Source organism: Trachinotus anak, unplaced genomic scaffold, assembly GCF_046630095.1.
Source record: "Trachinotus anak isolate AG129_WGS33_773 ecotype Australia unplaced genomic scaffold, CSIRO_AGI_Tana_v1 ptg000013l, whole genome shotgun sequence".
Taxonomy (NCBI): Eukaryota; Metazoa; Chordata; class Actinopteri; order Carangiformes; family Carangidae; genus Trachinotus; species Trachinotus anak.
This window is the reverse complement of record NW_027273864.1, coordinates 22331303-22345301: the sequence shown is the minus strand read 5'-3', so window position 1 is coordinate 22345301 and position 13999 is coordinate 22331303. Positions and strand designations below refer to the sequence as shown.

Sequence of the window (13999 nt, the reverse complement as noted above, 5' to 3'; positions counted from 1 at the left end):
ACTCTCACTTAATCAATGAAACAACGGGTCATCATTCGTCCATATCGACACATAATCCAGTAGATTGCATGTCTTACCCATGCAGGGGTCATATTCATATAACATATAACATAAGAAATGATGCAGGGTGCTTTATTGTCTGCCCTGCAGAGGCAGGACTTCCTGCCTGTTGCTGCAGTGGAACAAGGTGGAGGATAAATCTGAGCAACCACAGACTGTTCAGGTGGCAGCCGGCTCTCTCTGGATGCCAGGTCAGTCTTACATAAGCTCTTATCTGCTCAATAATGTTCCTTTCCTGCAGGGATCTAAGCATGTTCTGTTCAGTACAATGGATGCTGTGGGTTCAGCGTTTGAGATTACAGGCATTTATATGATAGGGAAACAGTGCCATCTGGAGGATGCAAGAAAAACTTAAGTACATGTGTTGTGGCTGCAACCACTGTTTGTTTAAATCAGCTGCATCAGAGGGGCCAGTGAAGGGATAATCTGTCAAATCTGAATAACCTTACATCTGTAAGTAACAAAGACAATCAGGTTTGTTTCATAAAAACTGTAACAATTATACAAAACACACTCATGCAGCAATAGCATTTGAAACACTTCAGTACCGGCCACCTCCAGCTGCTTCTTCATCACGTACTCCTGCTTTCAGGTGATTTAGTCACTGTTGCTTAATATTTAATAACAAATTGCAAAGTGAAACTGTGGGTGGCAGATAAATAAAACATTTTAATGGATGTCTTCAGTGTCAAAATATTCCTCATAATAAATTACCTTTGGGAATTTCATGGTTATGCAGAGTTAAAATGAGTATAAATATTATAACACTCTGTGTATTTCTGCATCAAGAATCCAGTACACTTATTTACAGCTGAAGAACAAAATATATACAATGAATCCTACATTAGGTTTACTGGGATCATGCAGAATTGTGATCAAATGAGAGCTTTTGCATCCAACCATACCAAATCATTTGCTTTGGTTTTTAACAAGGCACAATGAGAAAATACATACAGATACCAATAAAAATGTAAAGTACCATTATAAGTTATAAGAAGCACTGTAGATATAAATGTCCATCTTTTGACGTTATTAAAACTCTCTTCGGCAATAGTGAGATACTCTGCTCCATATAACTGCACACATACCTTATCACAACATTAACATTATGTGCGAGTAAATTATATATTTCACCACTGCTGATTTGAAATTAGGCTGAAACTTTTCCCATTAAATGTAAGTCAGCATAAACCCACAATTGTTATATTAATTGTTATTGCTCTGTTGTTCTATTATTTTTCACAAACTCTATTGTGTTCCATTTTCTGGCCTATTTGCATGCTTCTACAGTTTTCCTTATCACCGAATGACTGAATTCTTTTGCTCCTGCAACAACCAGTTTGCATATTAAATCATACAGTCAAGTCACCGAACCAAAGCATAGAGTAGATCAGGATAGGTCTATCAGTTTGGTTCTGTTTGGCACAAATGCCCTGACATATCACAGTTTGGATGACTCGTATTTATTCACACCATGCCCTCGATGGTGTCTAGCTTTGGGGAACGCTCAGCCTCAGTGTGCTGCGTCTCCTGCTGCCTGCACAGCTCCTGGTAGTCTTTCAGCACCTTCACCACCTCCTCATTTCCGAACTGCACGGCATCATCGACTGGTAGGTTCCCCCACCTGCAAAGCAAAGAATGAAGGTCACGACGGGGAGAGAAATTAGCAGATAGATTATGGAGGAGAATTTTCAGCGGTTCACACTTAGGCTTTCAATTATGGATTAGGAATATGTGGTAAAGCCAATTTAAGATTGAAGGATCACTCTTAGAATGCATTAATATATTTCAACCTTAAAACTGTTATTGAGTTACTCTAAGTATCTTTTCAATGTATTTTTTTATGATATGCTCTGATAGATAATTGTGTAACTTCAGTTCATGCTGAAAACATTTTACTATCATTCAAACATGTTCTAAAATCAGGCCGATAAGGAATCACACTATAGATAGATAACCTAACCCTAACCCTAGATAGATAGATAGATAGATAGAAAGATAGATAGAAAAGAATACACATCTAAATAGGGAATATTGTCAGCTAAATGATCATACATGAAATGATACCTGCAATTAGTTCAAGTTACAATATTTGATCATGATCAAATTCACAACATCTGGAGCAGTGAAGAAAATAAAAGCTAAAGGATACAAAGAATGTAGAGATGCAGATTTCACCTGTCTTCTACAAATGGATCAACCTTGCAAGTTTCAGTGAGGAATTTCACAACGTCGATGTGACCTGAGAATAAACAAATAAAGAGTTTCACAAGTGTCCCATCAGGGCCAAACAGAGACAACCTTTTTCTGATAGCTCAAAAAACAGTCAACAGCAGTGGAACAGCAACATAACCATTAAAATCATACCAAGCAAAACTAGCAAGCTATTCATGATTTAGTTTCTTATATAGCATGATAAACTGTGGGTGAAGAAAATACTTCTGACAGACAAATAAAGCTGCTAAAAATATGAACTACATAAAAAAAAAAAAAAAAAAAAAAAAGATGTATAATTATTTCCTCCAGTCACAATCCAACTCTGAATCAGATTTAGGAGTGTAAAGCTCTGCCTTTTTCATTTGGAAGAAAACACTTATTACTCCCATTCTTTATCTTGTAAACAGACGACTTGCTTACAACGCTGTTTTTAAAAAATGTTATTGTTGAAGTCGCTGCAGTGGAGCATTAAATCTGCACAGTGAATAAACTTCAACCACAGCAGAAGACAAATAATTGAACATATGGTGCTCTGTAAGGGTTGGTGAGCTGATTCATTAGTGGTCTTATGTAATGTGAGCCAGAGGTACTGAACCTCTGTGGTTAATCATGAAAACAAATGAAGTGAAAACTGATTACAGCTGCGAGCGTCAAAACATATAATTTAACAAGTGCAACTGTTTTTCTCTGTCAGATCAACAGATCAACAGAAAATCTGCCATCTTTTTGTTAAACAGAGTTTTTTTTTTTTGTTTATTTTTATTTTTTACACAACTGCTGAACGACTGAATGATTGAGGTCTGTGGATGTGTGATAAAGGTGCTCTTGGATGCTACGGCAACCAATCTTCCCACGTGTTTGTCATCTTAGAACCACAGCAAATGACTCGTTATGTCTCACTTCACCGCTGTTGGTATCCAGCCATGTGCTGAGTGAAACATTATCGATATTGCACCTGTTCCATTGACCAGGACAGAATGTGACAGGTGCGACCAGACAGGACGATCAACACGTCTCAGCAGAGTTTAGGGTGTCTCCAGCTACAGCCAGTGTGCCAGGTTTAGTGTTTAACCACACTCCACCACACAAGATCAATAAACGTGTTTGAAAAAAGCACAAATTGTAGCTTTAAAAACACATTAAAAAACACCCACACAGGCGTTTCGCTTGCTCTGGCTGATAAGACCTCTGCTCGGGTTGAAGTTGGGCGCAGCTGTGCTGAATCAATAATTCATGCATACATGAACAAATGAGAATGATGAAAGTGTATCTTCTCCCTACTTATGCAACAAAAGGAGGGTTTAGAGAGATTTATATACTCACACGGTGCAGGAGGTCTAATCAGGTAGAAAAAGTGAAAACACTTGTGTCTGTGGGAAATAGATGTGCAGGGCCTTTAAAGTGACCTAAAATGGTTGAGGAGTGTGAAACTATTTGAATGAAAAATATAGCAGAATATTTTATTTAAAATTCTGTAATATTTTCTGTTATGTTTTTATTGGAGTTCATATTTTTCAGATTCTGAATGCTTCCCTTGACTTTTCAGAGCAGAGGTTGTACAGCATTTGTGCTACAATGCTTACTTTTTTGCCCTTGGGTCATACAGACTTGCTGCCTGACTGTTTTACAGTTTGCCTATGAAAGTGATTTAGCGTGGTCATTCATTAAAAGAAATTTCAGAAGCACAGATGGAAAGAACTTTAGGAGCTCACCCTCTGCTGCAGCGATATGCAGTGCTGTTCGGGAATCATAGTCTTTTAGATCCATGTCCATGGATGAGAGAGCAAACCTGATGGAAGAAATAAAAGTGCACTTCACAACTACTTTTATATGTGTGTGTGTGTGTGTGTGTGTACATACACACACACACATGTATGTATATGTTGCACTGCAATATATATCAACATGCAGGCAGATAAACTTTATGTTTATAAGATACTTTACAGACCAGACCGAGATAGATACGCAATAGATACATAAACAAATAGATTTAAAATTATTGTTTACATGAAATCGTCTCTGTACAACATTTGTTTATGCCATCAGATTTTCTGACACATGAAAGGAAAATCCTGGATAAATGAGTGGACAAATATTAACAAATGCAAATGGATCCATACAGTTCTGAATGGATTATTATATATTATTGATAATTTTTCAATCATTTGTATGTTTTTTTGTTTTTTTTTTGTTACCCCGGCCTGGTGTAAACATTCAAGGCGGTAATGTACCTTCTCAGGGCTGACACATCCCCACTGTAGGCGGCGAACATCAAGTTGAAAATAGATTTGTTCTGCAAACACAGGTAAGCAACATAAAGACAGAGGCACTCAACGTATTTAACATATCAATCAACTACTCACTCTGTCGTCCCCATCCTGCCTGCGAGGGTCCTGCTTCTTCACAAAGTGCCTCAAGTTGTCGTAATTGTGGAAATTGAAGAGTGAAACAAGCTCCTGAGGATAAGATACAGTTACAGATACAGAAAATGTATCACATGAACATTGCCAGTTCTTTATCAGAACAAAACAAACACAGATTCAAAAGAAAATTGAAACCTGTGAAGTCACTTGGATGTAGACTCCAGAGTGGCTACATCACAGAAGATTTATAATTATAACACTTATATGATCAGTTATAAGTTGTCTCTGTGATATAGAAGTAATTTTCATCTTCTTTCACATTCTTTTCATTTTAAAAAAGCTTGAAATTTTACATTGTGGCGATATTGATAGTTTAGACCCCAAGTTTCACATAAACTTTGGTATATAGTCCAGGAGGACTATGGAGGACGACTATGTGGCTCAGGAAGTACAGTGGGTCGTCCACTAATTGAAAGGTCTGTGGTTTGATTCCCGGCTCCTATGTATGGTAGAAAGGTGCTATATGTTTAGAGAAAAGTGCCGTGTACACGTTGCTTCCATTGTGAAGCTCTTTGAGTGGATGAAAAGACTACAAAAGTGCTACGAAAGTGTAGTCTATTTACCACTTCCAGTTTCACTTTGGCTCCATCTAGTGGCAAGATAAACAAAAAGGCAGTAGCAGGCAGTAATCCATGAGAATGATTTGATGCTATAATCCCATATAAAATTCTTTGAAGCATCCAACCCATTCCCAGAAACAGTCTAAATGCAAAGAGTGTACGTCTTGCTCTTGCCTGACAGAAGTGTATTCCTCGAACGCTGTTCCCAACTCTGTCCAGTGGAGGAGACCAACACATTACTCCCATGACGTTGGGGATCACCAGCAGTACTGCACCAGACACGCCAGATTTGGCTGGCAAGCCCACCTGAGAGACGAGAGCAAGAGGTTATATCTGTGATTCGTTTCAAGCGTTTCCTTTACAGCGAACTATGGAAATGACATTGCTTTTGGGTTGGGGGGGTTGTGGTGATGCAGTCACTTTCCAGTGTTACTCACATGAAAAGCCATCTGGCCTGAAAAGTCATACATGCCACATGAGTGCATGAGACTTAAAGTGTTTCGCACTGCCTCGGCACTCAGGACACGCTCGCCAGTGATCGGACAAATTCCCCCATTGGCCAGAGTGGCAGCCATGATACTCCCTGATTCACAGGTCACCTCAATGGAGCAAAGCTGAGAGCAGAGGAGGGTCAAGTTTAGTTGAAACTACTGGAACTATTTTCTTTTCAGCTAAATTAATATTGGGATCAAGAAGAACAAAAACAAGGTTGTTTCATGATTCTTTATGAAATGTTGTGTTCATGGCAGAGAAGTTTACCTGGAAGTAGAAGTCTAAGGCATCGATCATATCGGCTCCCGGTGGAAAACACTGGCAGATGAAATATGATCATTATGACTATGATCGACTTACATGTACTGGCTAACACTGCAGATATACTATGATTTTTCAACCAGAAAATCAAAAATATCTCAGCTTATAAGGTTCCCCAGAGTCAAAAGATCAGTGGTGATTCATGGGGGGGTGTGAAAGAGGTATGGAGAGGCCACAGAGAACAAGTTTTGGTTGGTGTCAAAGATGATTGGACAAGCAAACTGATGACAGTAGCAAAAACACAGCAAACATGGATTTTTTCAAAATATTAACTCGTGTACCAGCTCTGTAAAGGAACATGTCATGGAAACATACTGTACATGTGAATGCACAACACTCAGTTGCTATGTAAACATTAAGCTTTCTCTCAAACAGATGCAACAGTAAATAAAAGGGATTTGTAACCCCGCATATTTCAGCACAGGGAGAGAAATGTTCCATTACTGACCTTCTTCTCTTTCATGTAGTATCCAATTGCAAAATTTCTGTCGCCTGTTTCTTTTTCTGACTGGAACCTGAGACCGGTAAGCAGAAGGGGTCAATACTGCAGCATCAATAATGCAATAGGTCAGTGGACAGGCAATCTGCCTAACACTGTCTAGCAACTTAGGTGTGTTAAATGAACATATACTGTATATAAAGATACAATATCTCTAAAAGATTTGACAGTGCACTCACGTGGCATTGCTGAATCCAACATATTCTTGGCCAGCCATCTTTTTCACAAACTCCATAACCTAGGCAAATAAAGACACATTTTAATGTGCACTGCAGCATCTCTGTGCCCACTGAGATAATCATGCCACAGTTTGATATTCATGATCTTAACAGAGAGGAAAATCTGAGGCACACTACTTACATAGTCAAACTTCTCTGCCTTATTTGAGCGAGGCTGAAAACAAAGCGAGAGTTATATGATTCTGTATAAATATGCTGATTGTAATTACTACACTCATTTAGTTCCCACAGTCATGAACACTAAATATGACTTCAGTATGACTAATTACACAGGGTGAAACAATACATGAATGTATCGCTGATTGCATAATTTAACATCCTATTATCAGCTGGAACAGCGAGAGGAGAGATAGGCAGTGATCATAAACCACAGAGCTCAGGTAGAGTTCAGGGAACTTTTCACAAAACAGGATTATAGACAACTGTGAAAAAAGATCCCTCTGATCCCATTTTTTTCCTGATTGGAATCTGGAAGAAAAACCTTGAATATGCCAAAAAAAAAGGAGTCATATTCATATTTAAATATTCCATACATTAGGATACTTTAATGTCATACTAATAATTTGCCACTGCTGCTTTATGACATTTCCCCCAGGCTTTATCATAAAGATTATCACTGCATCACTCAGCAACCTGCTGGCTCTAAACTAAAACATGCTGCACACATTACGGGGCTAAATGGGGTTCATTATTCAAAGATGTTGTTTTTCCAAAAATCTGTTTTAACTGTTGGCAATGTTCTATTAAAATTAAAAATGTTTCATTCAATGTCTATAAAAAAAACCAATACTGACAATAAATGTCACGAATGCAAGGAATGTGTTTGCAACAATCTATAAAACAAATTTAATATTTTAAGATATATATATATATATATATATATATATATGTATATTTAAAATAATACAGTTAACATCAAGTACACACAGTCCAAAGTACAACAGTCTGTTAAATTTTCTGTCACTGACTTTTACTAAAAGGAGAGTGATTTACTGTACGTGCTGACTCAACCACCACACACCAGGCCGTACACGTCCATCTGTTTACCTTGATAAGAGAGCTGATCACTATGGCTCCAGCGTTCACCATCGGGTTGTGGGGCTTATCTGGAGGAAAGGACGACAAGATAAGGTACAATGTTGATGAGGGGTTCTGTACTGAATAAAATCTTTGGAAAAGGGAAAATCACTTTCCTTTTGTCAGTCCATCATCTTAATCCTACATATAACATCAGACAACATGAGACCAGTAAAGCAGATACTAATAAATATAGATAAGTCATAGTGGAGCCATAGAGGCACTGGAGGGTTTTGTCTGGCATGTGTGTAAAACACGATGTGAACATACTGAGGTGCAGGCCCATCTACATATTAAAAAAGAAATAGAGGAAATAAAACAATATGTCACAACCAAGTCCAATATTAGTGGTGGGTCCTTTTACATCTCATGCAGCAGCACTCTGAATGTGCTGTAGTTCAGTTTCTTAGTTTGAAGGAAAATGCAAACAAGGAAAATACAGTACTGTTCTTAATCATTACTGATCAATCTGTTGATTATACTAGAAAAAATGAAAGTAATGAAAAATATCCATCCCAGCGTGACAGATCCCAAGGTGACATTTTCCGGTAGTTTTATTTGTCTGCACCAATTACCTCATCTTTAAAATTTGTACAATAAGAAAATTATACTGGTGAAAAGATATGATGTGTTAGAAATTTTTGCTGGAGGAAGACATAATCCATCCAGTGAGTGTTGCAGTAAAACAAAACGTAAATAACCCGGCACAGCAGACACACGAATCGACCCACATCTTATAGATTTCTTTCTCCTGTCGGCTCAAACTAGAAGTGTCATTACCTCACACTGACTGCAGGGCGATGGAAGCTTTTACAATCCATCAGCACAGCGATAAGGCCTTACACACCTTCATCATCAAGTGAGAGCATGTTGAACTTGAGACCGCTGGGCTCCATGCCGACATAACGGTGAACGTGCTCGGTTCCCGCCTCGTGGACGGCGATGGCGTACTGCAGGGGCTTCACACAGGACTGCAGGCAGAACGGCTGCTTGGTGTCACCTACTGAGTGCCTGGAGGAAAAAGACCCAAGGATTAGCATTTAAGAGGCAAAAGATCTGGAAAATAATGTTACCAGTCTCACTGAATATATCAAACTGTATCTCCCAAGTGACACCCCAGTCGTGCTTCAATATCACAGTTTGTGTCAATAAAACAAAGTCACAATATTTCAGCATTAAACTCTGTGACAGGGTGAGGTCAGGAGGAAAAAGGTTAACTCATTTATATATTTGTTGAATGGTCATTCTTGGTCTTGGAAACATAACCCTCTAATCACCAGATCCATTTAGTATCTATGAGCTTTCAATCATAGCACTCTGTTTCTCAGCATCATTCAAATCAAATCAATCTCAGCTTTTCAGCTGACATCGATAAGAAGTCTTCAAAGTGTTCAGAAACTTAAACATATACAGATCAACCATGAGTCCACGAAAAACTCCATCTGCAAAAGAAGACTGTGTTATATAACGAAAAGCTCCAGAACTGCTACTCAATGGACCTTGTGGAGAGATAATTTTGTACAAGTACAAATCTATTATTCTTACCTCTGGCCATCCACGGTACACAGAGACATTCCCCACAGTTCTGGGCTAAACTTGGCCAACTGGGGGATGTAGTCTGCAACCTAACGCCAGGGTACACATGGGAAACACAGTAACAGTCAGATCACACAATTTTAGATTGAGGAGTGAGAGTCAGAAATAAAAGCACTGCAGCACAGAAGCTGTTAGAAGAAAATGAGTGAAGAAGAATCAGTGAATGTGACAGTCATGATTACTACACTGTGCTTTGTCTGTGTGAATTCAAAGAAATTCATGACAGGCTTTAAATGTAGATTGTTCTTGACTACACCATACACAGGACATATAAGTAAGATACTATATAATACAACAATATATGAAATACTGTAGGTATTAGAATGAGTAGTCACATGTGTGCACTATGGTGTTTCTCCATGTTTCTACACCCGTTACTCGGCGTATATTCCCTCAATTCAGAAGACCTGGAAATTCTACAATACAATTTCCATTTCTAAGGAACAAACAAACAACGAATACCAACCTTCCCATCACTTTGGTTTTGCACCCTGTCGTAGATTTCATTTATTTTTCGTGCAAACACGTCGAACTCCGGGATGATAAATTTCTTCCTGAAGGCCTGGATCAGCAGGACGATGTTTCCACCAACACATCTGCGAGAAAAACAACAAAATGCAGAGTTACTCAGGAGCACTTACCGTAAATGACATGCTTTACTTGACATTGCAATAACATAGAATGTGTGTGTGTGTGTGTGTGTGAGTGGGGAGCAGCTGCAAGCTCGTACATTATCACTCTGAGCAACAGGCCTCTGCTTTCATCAGCATGACAGTAAATAAAGCTGACATGTCCTGACACACGCTACATAACACTGATGTTTTGTACACCACAGGCTGCCTTCAGGTTTAGATTCAGCAATTTATACTAATATCTCACAACATGTAGCGCAGTTTATGGATCTCTGTGCACATGGTGGCTTTTACTGAAGAGCTGAATGATTTGTTTAGATTACCTATATATCAACCAACTGAGAGCACAGTGATGAGAAAATATGTTTTTTTGTTGCATATTTATCTTTATTTATTCAAAAAGCAAATACGGGGTTGATTGCAGATCGAAGAAGTGATAACAAATTTTTGAAATATTATCATATTTCCATGACATTAGTCAGGTCAATTCATTTAATACTGTATAGAAAAAACCTAATAACCTAAAGAAATCTCTGCGTTGGATTGAATTTGATCATACAGTCTAAAACTTTTTCCCCCCGATACACATTGTGGGGGACATTCACAAAGTATTGTATTTGATTATAAATGTGTTTACAATAATATGTCAGCCACTAAATTCCTCCACAGTCTTAATCTTGTACATAAATCAGACATAAATCACGTCTAATCGGTGAGATAAAGTACAGAAAGTGTGAAAGACTAGGGAATGAAAAAAAGAAAGACAAAGGGAGGGACAGGCAGAAAGACAATCATGCAGCAAGTCACTTACAACAAATCCTTCATTAAAATGGATTGCTGTTGGAAGGTCAGACTAAAAATAGTTTGGTCTCATGCCTGCGCTGGCTGGCGAATGGAAAACAAAACACCATGACACAGTCAGCGTTGAGACACATGGCAATTTTTGAGCAGGGACGTAGAGAAGCAGCGCTCTCAGACACAGGCAATGAAGTGAGAGAATTGCTGTAAAAATCAATGGTTATATTTCCTCTCAACTGTGTGGCTGAGTCCACAGCGCCTGGGCAGTATTGTTTATGAAAGTTGCCTGCTGTGTCCTGTCTTTGAGGTGATCTGCTGTATTTATGTGAAATCTCTTCATAATTTGTAGATTTTTACATAAAGGAGGACGGGAAATAAAACAACAACACATCAGTATCTGAAGTACAGCATATGAGTGTTTGGGAGATGACTTCCCACATTTTGTACTGACGGTAGATTATACTGTCCCTCTGGGAAAAAGACATAAACCACGAGAACAGACCAAAAAGGGAGCTATAATGTCCCAGCAGCAGCCACTGGACTGTGAGCTAATTAAAGTCCTGCACTTTGTACGCATAGACAGTTCACCTGAAGTCCTGAGATACTGGCTGTAAATCACCCTAATACGATGGAACTCAGTACCACTGGATTTCAGGTGATCAAATCATCAGGTGTGAAAAGCTCATTCCCATATATAACGACACAGCCAGTAAAGATAAGCAGACACGATATGGGAGCTGCTTTGTCCTCGATGTCCACGATGGCTCTGTGGTATTCGAGTGTGACAGTGAACCCAAAGCCTGGAGCTGGAGCAGTTAAATTTAATTAGATGATTCATTTTATCATCACCGCCTGTACTTTCCCCACCGTGGAGTGTCAACGTGTATTTTGTGGAAAAAAAAAAAAGAAGGCTTGTTGTCTCATATTTTCATTTCATATCTGTGTTTGTTTTTGGTCAAGACGTATTTCAGTAGCAGAGACTGAGTGATTAGTGAAGTCATTACTAACTGTGTGAATCATTCCTAAGCACCTTGCCTTGCCTCTGTGTTTGACAGGCATTCTAGATGCGCCGCTGTCTCACCTGTGGAAAAGGTCCCTGTCCATCATCACCTCACCGGCCGACTCCTTCACGGCCTGTCGAAGCTTCTCCATGCACTCCTTTAGACGGGGGTCAGACGGATGAAGGCCGGTTCTCCTCAGGGCCTGCAAAAAACAACAGAAACTATAGATGGTGCTGGTTTTGTGTATAAACAGTACATAATCGGTGTGTTTTCATACTACATACTGCGGTGAAGTATGAGATGGGGACTTGCTCTTTTCCCTCTGTGATGGTGTAGAAAAGCATGCCTTCCACTCCAGAGCTGGGAGGCTTTGAATGTACATTCCTGGTGAAGTGAAGAGTAAACTATTGAAAACAGGAACACCAACAGTCTTTGGTGCTCTCTGACAAAAAAAAAACAAAACAAAACTTAACAACTTAAAAATGTTATGTATAAGCTAATGTCTAAAATAATAGTTGGAATGGTTCAAACACTGTTGCCCTGTTTGACATGCAAACAAACCACCCACCACCCACACAAAAAGGAATGAGCGCTTATGTGTTTTGTGAAAAGCAAAATGCCAGACATACAGGGGGGTTTATTTATGGGCACATGTTGTTCTGATTTTGTTTGATTGGTGCACCTGCAGTATGTAACAGGTGTTCTGTGAGGCTGTTTTATACTTTCTGCTCTCTACTTTCTATCTATCAAACTGCTGCTTACCTCATTTAAGACCACTATTGTAGCAGTGGAGCTGGATAATTTTCCTTGAAATGTTTACAGAATACATCAAATCCTGTGTCCATAATATATTGTACATAATATCAGGCAGACATGTACATGTGCATATGCGTCTGTAAATACATTCTAAAATATATAAAGCAAGCGTTATTTCTGAAACAGGCGTGGAGGCGGCCGGTGCGAGCAGGAAGGCGTTGACACTCAACTGTGTATCACACAGAGACACTTACATTTTAAGATGGGAGTGATCCGAGTGTGTGGGGGGTCGTCGCTGGGACGCGGCTGTTGGTTTGGAGCTCAGACAACACGCTGGCTGGATGGTGAAAACCTTCTTGGCCGCATCTGTACTCTTGACGATTTGCTGTACGGAGTTTGGCAGACGCAGCGCTCTCAGACAGTGCATGTTTGCGACAAACCTCAGCCACGACTGACAGTTTGACGGCGAGGGAAACAAAAGATAACGGTGACTGTTAATGATTTTTTTTTTTTTTTTTCAGCTGTTAAGCAGCAGCGAGGTCACTGACTTTCAACTGAGCTGAAGTTTTGCTGCCTTCACGTGTGGTCGGAAATTTAGGTTTTTACAAAAGGTTTGCAAGATGATGCAATATGGCAGTGCTGGTGTGACTTATTTCATGTTGAGTTCGCATTGTTCAAAAACACTTTTCTCATATTAAACACATTTATGCTCTTCACTCCACGCCAGGTAGCTCTTCAATATGACTAAAAAAATATACAACATGTGAAAAATATGAAAACTATTAAACGTACCTAATAGACACATTATTTAGAGAAATGCCACCAGTTGTCTGCATTTAATAGATGACGTATATTTTTCCGAGGAACACTTGAAAGCAGCAGGAGGTCTGTATAATAAGTTACAGGCTCTCCGGTCTCCACCTCATGTGGTAGCTGTCACTTGACTGACAGCTACAGTAGCAAACCAGAGGCTAGAGCTTTATTTTGGGGAAACAGGTATCTCACCCATGAGAAGTAATCCAGCATTTTGTTATTACATAATTAGAATTGATTAAGAATAAAGATCAGAGTAAGCTTTACCTTACAACAAAAACCTTCCACCTGGCTGTAACTCCTCAGGTATATTTAAGTCTGAGAAATCCTTCGACCTGTTGTGTAACAACACACGTTCAGTCAACAGGCTTCTCAGTTTATTATTGTGACCACCAGCAGCTCAACATGTTCAGTGGATACACGTGTCAGTTGTTTACCTGATAACTAACTTTACTTAGCCAAGTAACAAAAAATGTTATCAAGTCAAATAACAGTGAAGTAAGTTAACTAAAAAG

The 13999-nt window shown here is 39.1% G+C and overlaps 1 protein-coding gene across 1 annotated transcript; it reads right to left on the bottom strand.

Moving 5' to 3' along the window:
* Window positions 1-709: 709 nt before the first annotated feature.
* gls2b (glutaminase 2b (liver, mitochondrial)) lies at window positions 710-13255 on the bottom strand. The gene is made up of 18 exons (XM_071493908.1): window positions 12926-13255; window positions 12200-12299; window positions 11996-12117; window positions 9951-10080; window positions 9434-9513; window positions 8736-8899; window positions 7859-7917; window positions 6933-6965; window positions 6752-6810; window positions 6522-6588; window positions 6020-6070; window positions 5698-5874; window positions 5435-5566; window positions 4641-4733; window positions 4509-4570; window positions 3990-4066; window positions 2239-2302; window positions 710-1684 (listed from the first exon to the last, which is right to left on the bottom strand). Exons 1-18 carry the CDS (start codon window positions 13096-13098, stop codon window positions 1528-1530), a joined length of 1800 nt encoding a protein of 599 aa, XP_071350009.1. The 5' UTR covers window positions 13099-13255; the 3' UTR covers window positions 710-1527.
* Window positions 13256-13999: the final 744 nt, after the last annotated feature.